Here is a 7,507-nt window from a genome sequence, read left to right as displayed (position 1 = left end):
TGTAACTGTCCATCAGCTTCTCACCTTCCTTACTTTCTCGCTACAGAATATCCATCCATTCCTTCGAGATCACATCGCCCAACAAATTCAAACCGCGGCTAAAGCAATTTTCCACGCCAATATCTGCCCAACATATTCCGGCAATAATGTCTATTATCACTCAAATGCACTCGAAACCGAGGTTTAAGAGCTATCCTCTAGCCATCCATATTATCATTCACTACATTATGGCGCTTTCTTTCTTGTTCTTAAATATCCGTTCTTTACCAAAGCATAAGCCGCTCTTCGAAGCACTTTTACTCGAAGAACAAATCCATGCCTTTATCCTTAATGAGACACATCTCACATCCCGATTGTCATGCCGCATACCTCGCTTCCAATTGTTACGTCAAGATAGCACTTTACCTGCTATGCGAGCCAATGGGGGAGTAGCGATTGGGTTTTCACCTTCTATTCCATTTCGGAGTCATTCTCCGGCTCTGCACAATCTTCCTGAATACCTTATCACATCATTATACTACAAGGAATTGTATGTGACTGTAGCAACCATATACATCCGTCCTGGGCACGATATTCCGTTCAGCTTCTTTCAGTATATCTCAAATACCTTCCGAACCTACATAATTATGGCAGATGTAAATCTACATAGCCGGACACATACGCAACGGGACCGTTTCCTCAATTACATCACCAGTCATACTACTGGAGTGACTCTGCCACTTCCAAAACCGACTCGTCCCACGAGTCAGACTACTCCAGATATAGCTATTGTTTCGAGCAACATATCACATCGTAGTTGTGTTAACGTTCTTGATCTTATTGGTAGCGATCATGCTCCAATCAAACTAGACATTCAGACCCGTGTAACTACCACTTCTCAGCCCTCTCCTCACCGTACTATCTATCGTTACGATAAAGCAAATTGGACTGCCTACCGATCGTATCTTCAGGATCATCTTCATCATTTACCTCCACCAACTGCAGAATCAGAACTTTCTGAAACTCTGGATGCTCTGGTCAATACTATGCATAACGCCACAGACAAATACATTCCTAAGTCAACAGTTTCGACTTTTCGCCCCTCTTTACCGCCTCACTACTTACCACTGATCAAACGGTCCCGACAGTTTTATAGAGATTATGCTGCCACTGGCAACCTTGACTCTCTTCATCATTACCGGCAGTTGCAACGAACGGTGCATAACTACCTTAAAGCTTACAAATTGCGATGCTGGGTCAAAGCTTGCAACAATCTTGGTTCACTTTCACACCCCACTCAATACTGGAAACGATTCCGGCAACTTACAGGTCGCAATACTCGCACAACATATCCTCTTATCGACAAGAATACTCCGCTGCATACCGATACAGATAAGGCAAATGCGTTTGCAAGGTATCTCCAGGACATCTTTACACCTCTTGCACCTGACTATCCCCATCGTTCGCATCCAGTCGACAAACTCAATCTGGATTCTCCTCATCTCCAGCCTAATGTTAATCACACTCTGCCCGACAACAATCCACTTACTGCACCAATCTCTATCTCTGACGTCACTTCAGTTGTAGCTCACAGACGTAACACAGCCCCTGGCATGGATTCTATTACATATAGACATATTAAAGAAAGTCCGTACGTAGTCTTATATCTGCTTTGTCACATCTTTACCTTTATTCTTCGCACTGGCTTTGTACCTGCTGACTGGAAAACTTCGAAAACTCTTATGTTTCTCAAACCACATAAACCTGTTGCTTCTGTTAGCTCATACCGTCCTATTCAACTAACATCGACCTTCAGTAAAATATTGGAACGGATAATTGTCAAACGTCTTCATTCATACTTGGCACATCATGACGTCATTCCACTCGAACAGGCTGGTTTCAGACCTTCTTTTAGTATTAATGACCAATTGCTTCGCCTCTCAAATTCCATATCTAATCATTTTAACACAGGCAATCCATCCTGCTTGGTCCTGTTTGATCTCGAGAAGGCATTCGACAAGGTCTGGCATCCCGCTCTCATCTATAAACTCAAACAGCTTCGCCTGCCTATTGCTTATCTTCGATTCATCTTTAATTTTCTTAGCTGTCGACTGGCTTACGTCTGTATCAACACTAGTTTTTCATTTCCTATTTTTCTTCATTCTGGAGTTCCCCAAGGATCGGCTTTGTCGCCCTTACTATATATCCTATTCGTTTCTGATTTCCCAGCAATTCCAGATTCTGTTAAGCTCTTTCAGTATGCCGATGACACTGCACTTTTTGCCACGGGAAAAACATTTCATCAGCTCAATTTGGCTCTCCAGGATGCTATCAATGCCTTTGTTGATTGGTGCTCCCACTGGAGACTGAAAATAAACCCAGCAAAAACTCAATCTATTGTATTTCTTGCTCCGAAGCGTCGCTCCCGTGTACATCGCAACCCAACACTCTTGAACCTCACTGTACAAGATGTACCTTTAAAACCTACTCGCAGTGTCAAATATCTAGGAGTAACCTTCGATCACCATCTAACCTGGACAGCACATCTGAAAGATATCTCCAAGAAGGCGTACTCTCGCCTCAATCTTCTGAAAAGTCTTGCTGGAACTACCTGGGGACTCCATACTCATACAATTCTGAACACATACAAAGTTTTTCTCCGCCCTATTCTCACGTACGGATTTACAGCTTGGATATCTGCTCCGACCTCATACTACGAGAAATTACTCATCCTGGAACGTCATGCCTTGCGAATCGCTTTTCGTATCAAATTGCCTAGTCCCACTCAAGATCTCTACAATAGACTTACATTTCCGCACATCTTATATCATCTAGAAACACTACGTACTAAATATATCACCCAGCGCTTGCACAACAATCATCCACTCCTTCAGCAAACTTTAGACGACCACGCTCGAAGTGCCTCCTCCGTTGCTGCTCTGTACCCTCCGCTCTCATTACTATTCACCTTGTACCGTTACACTCTGCCTCCAGACCACCCTGACGCCGTCTACTACGAGCCATACGCTACAGCCGCTCATCTACCTCACATATGGCCATCATACGCACAGTAACACCTTCTGTACTAACAGGGCTCCTGTGTCTTCATTAATGCCTAGCGTCGCCCCTAGGCGAGAAGATAACCTGCATTTGTTCCACTAACAGAACCTGTGTGTTGTGATGTCTTTCGCACTTCATTTCATCATCTCACATAATATCATTACCAGTTATTACTTCCTTCACTGAAGTATGTACCTACCTTACCTTATGTTTATGGTTAAATTCCATAAAGACCGTTACAGTATGTGCAATAAAGTTTTGGATCTACCCATATCCCCACCACTGATTCCTGCACATCGTACTACATTTTCTTGCATCTCTTCCCCTACAGAGGGCGTAACCCTCTTCGGGTAGTAGCTAGCGTGCGCTAGCTGGACAAAAAAAAAAAAAAAAAAAAAAAACATAAATTGCATCGCCTCCATAGCCAAGTCAAAGAGCGCCCACCTCATAGGCTGGATGAAGGTTTATATTCTGTGTAACTTTTCAGATACTAATGGAAAATTGTAATGTACACACGTCTCTGTTTTTCCACAGTCAACGCCAATATATGGAGTTTCTCTTTCATGCCTAAAATAAAATAAATCAATCTGTGTCTATATTAATGCGTAATATGTACCTCTATATCTTAATAAAACATAAATCTAATTACTATATAATGCAAGTCTGACAATCACGTGGTATCATGTCATTCTCATAACATTTTATATTGTCGCAAACGCAAATACTACGTAAATCCTTCAGCCTATTTGTATCAATAGTTGATAACACAATACAATACGTATATTCCAAATACTTGTACTACACCACGCATATACATAATTGCCCATTCAAAACTTTCAACAATTTCTAATTGTACAATTATTTTCGTGTAAGTGCGTTGAATACTAAAAATCAACAGTTTTCATAATTTCGTCTACGCAAATATATAATCTGCAGAGTTGTATGCTAATCAATGTGTTCCGTATTAGTACATGATCTATACCAATATAAATATACCATTCCAGCACTAAAAGTACAATTCGTCTAAATTTTAAATAACTAGTCAATAACATTAAAATATAAATAATTATATACATTGTAAATAATTCAATCGATAATATTCTAATTTCGTAAGTTGTATTTATAAATAAGTCCCTAAGTATAAAAAATACTATATTCCAATAATTCAAATCTATTCAAAACTGTTTTAACATAATGGGAGCAACATCCTCTCCGGTAAACGTAAAACAATAACACCAGTAAATACAAGTCTTTGCCTATGTCTTATGCCTTCAAAATTGTTGATTCATGCTTTCAATAATACACCAATACTAAAATATGGGTTTCTCTTAAAAATATTACCCGTTGTATTCATTAATATATTATTTCCTAAAATAATAAAACTTTCCCAAACATTCCACATGTCATCTTCCCTATGCATCATGCTAGTCTCATTCCATAATAATTTTGTTATCTCCTAAGCTCATTCTAAAATAGCTTAAAACCCTATCTGTAATGTTATACATTAGCAGTTAAAATTGCCTCATACTTTACAAACAAAAAATATTAAATATTTTTACATACATAAAGCATTTTATACCCATTTCAATAGTTGCAAATACGTCAATTATCTGTCAAATGTATTTGCTGTTGCTTCAAATTAAATCAGTTCCACACGTAAAAAATCAATCACCATATAAAGCTTCCCAACTGTTATCAAATATTATAAGGAATATATATTCTTATAATTCAATACATGGTAAATAAAAACAATATAATTATCTCTGGTACTTGTTAATTCTATAATAGCAGCTACATAAATACTCTAGTTCGCAGTAAATACAATATACTTAAATATTATGCTCCATACCGTAATCCAATTTAAAATATTTTCAAGCTATTATTTATTTAATTCTTTCAAATGGAAATCGTAGTGCCAATTAGCATAAATACAATCTTCAGCATTTCCTCAATATGTGCAACATTCATCAATGCAAACCAATACTAAACAATTCCCAAGCAACGTGTAAATTGTAATACTCCACCCATTCCAAATCCATCGTGTGCCGTTCCGCACATTCACTACGTTAACGCAAACCAATACTAAAACTGCACCCGAATATAATCTTAAATACATCTATACAAATAAAATATAAGTTTGTTCTATTTTATAGCAATTCAATATACTTCTACAAACCATATTATTAAATAAAAATCCTAAATAAATAATAAACAACCCTACAAAGTGCATACGTATCCAGTTAAACCCAATTTAATAACCTCATTACAAACTAATATATTACGCTTAAATGGTGCTTCAATTCAATAAACAATAATAGCTTTCTCTATTTATTTTATTCTCTTCTCTTTCTTGTACATCTAAATCTCATGTAATTCACCTTAAGTCTCCCCCTTCATTCTGTATCAGTCTCCCATATAACGTGGCTGTTAAATAAAGTTGTAATTATTGCCAATAGATGGTAGCACAGTTGCACATATCGTAGTACTGTGGGGTTCCGCTTTCTTTATCAAAATGTCTCGTTATCTATTATTATTATTTCAATTTTATAATAATTAAGTACATGCTAAAACAAAAAATAATATAAATTAATCACATAATGCAATAATATGTTAAACTATGCAACTTCGCCCAGCCAAATTCTTCACAATTTTAATTACCATCAATCTATACGACAATGCAAGCAAAACGCGCGCATTCGCATTTCAGAGTCCTACTATGGAGGAACCTCTGTTCAACAATCACGCAACGCCGCCATATTGGAAAAACAAATCCGTCCATCAAAACCACAATCGGCAACGCTCAATTCTTCATACGTAAGTATATACATATAATAAGTATTATAGGTTAATTAATATTGATCATTTCCAATTATATAAATAAAAGAATGTTCAAGGTAAATTCATAATTAATCTAGTAAAAATTAAAGTATAATTCATAATTAGGGCTTGGTCTCATTACGTAAAATTATATTATAGGTAACTATACGTAGTCTAATCACTGTAGAGCTCCTCCCTGGCTAATCGGTTAACGTACGCAACTTTGGCGTGGTCAACCCGGGTTCTATTCCCGGCGGAAGCTCATGTGGTTCGGATTCCACGTTAATCAGTATGTCCACGTCTCATATAACCTCACTGCTAAAAGAAACGCTAAACTAAAGTCAACAACAATCTAATTAGTTTTCGCTGCAACACTACAAAACATCCCTAAAAGAAAAATTTACCTATTTATGGAAAAATCAGTGTAATTATTCTCATTACAGACAACACTGCGATATGGACATAAATTATATACAACTGCAACAACAAACAACCAGGAAATAGCCAACAAAATAGCGGCCGTGTCATCAAAGGTGCGTAAACTTTCTCTTCTTACTTAAGTCACAATAATAAATATATATACAAAGTGTGCCGGTATCTATAAATAAACACCATTAGCGTCCACGGCTACCAAGCAGCAAATATACAAATCGGGTGTGCAAAACTCGCAACAGTAATGGCGCCAGCGCAAAGGTTACACATACGTAATAAAATATAAAAAGCAAGCGGTAAAAGTATAAAGGGAAGTCAAAGCAAAACCAAACAGTAAGGGCGCCAGCGGAAAAATCACACATACGTAATAAAATATACAAAGCGAGCGGTAAAAGTATAAAGGGAACTCGCACTACGGTCAGACAGTAATGGCGCCAGCGGAAAAATCACACATACGTAATAAGCTATACAAAACAAGCTGTAAAAGTATAAAAGGAAGTCGCAATTAATTCCAACAATAATGGCTACAGCAAAAAATCACATACGTAATAAAATATATAAAGCAGGCGGTAAAAGTATAAAGGGAACTCGCACTACGGTCAGACAGTAATGGCGCCAGCGCAAAAGATCACAGAGACACGTAATAAAATATACACAGCGGCGGCAAGTCCTCTGCTGTGTAGAAGTACGTCAATTACTACTGCCTTCTACAATGCACTTTGCAGAGTGGTTTGGTAGGTCATAGTGGGTCAGAGTGGGTCGCGATGGATGGTAGGTCACGGTGAATGGTAGGTTGCAGTCGTTCATGCCCTCTTGACCCATGACCCACTCACAAATCTTGTCCCACGACCCACTGACGCACTCCATCTCTGATAACATCGGTACATAGTATAGACATAAACAAGAATAACAGATCATCTCGCTGCTAAGCTAATCAAATGAATACCGGTACGAGTGTTCGGAGAGAACGCATCAAGTGGGGACATTGTGGGTTAGTGGTTGAGCACTTACTTCTGGTGTGTGGGGTTCCTGGTTCGATCTCAACGGTTTGAGAGTTACAGATTGTGAACCATTTTTGATTTTATGTTGCTTATTGCTTACCCTGTATCTACTCTATAGAAGTAAGACATAACGCGTTTAAGAGGTGAGGGAATGGCCTTTCCATCAGTTGTGTCTTTGAAAGGGAAGTTATTAAGGGAAATTTCGGAAAGTTAAGATT

At 38.0% G+C, this 7,507-nt stretch overlaps 1 protein-coding gene across 1 annotated transcript; it reads left to right on the top strand.

The window, feature by feature from the left end:
* Nucleotides 1–227: 227 nt before the first annotated feature.
* Nucleotides 228–3,533, top strand: LOC145676864 (uncharacterized). Its single transcript, XM_081747655.1, has 2 exons — nucleotides 228–1,630; nucleotides 3,527–3,533. Exons 1-2 carry the CDS (start codon nucleotides 228–230, stop codon nucleotides 3,531–3,533), a joined length of 1,410 nt encoding a protein of 469 aa, XP_081603781.1.
* Nucleotides 3,534–7,507: the final 3,974 nt, after the last annotated feature.

Source organism: Thermobia domestica, unplaced genomic scaffold, assembly GCF_964235325.1.
Source record: "Thermobia domestica unplaced genomic scaffold, izTheDome1.hap1.1 HAP1_SCAFFOLD_443, whole genome shotgun sequence".
Classification (NCBI taxonomy): domain Eukaryota; kingdom Metazoa; phylum Arthropoda; class Insecta; order Zygentoma; family Lepismatidae; genus Thermobia; species Thermobia domestica.
Note: the sequence above shows the minus strand (reverse complement) of the source record. Positions and strands in the feature narration are given on the sequence as shown.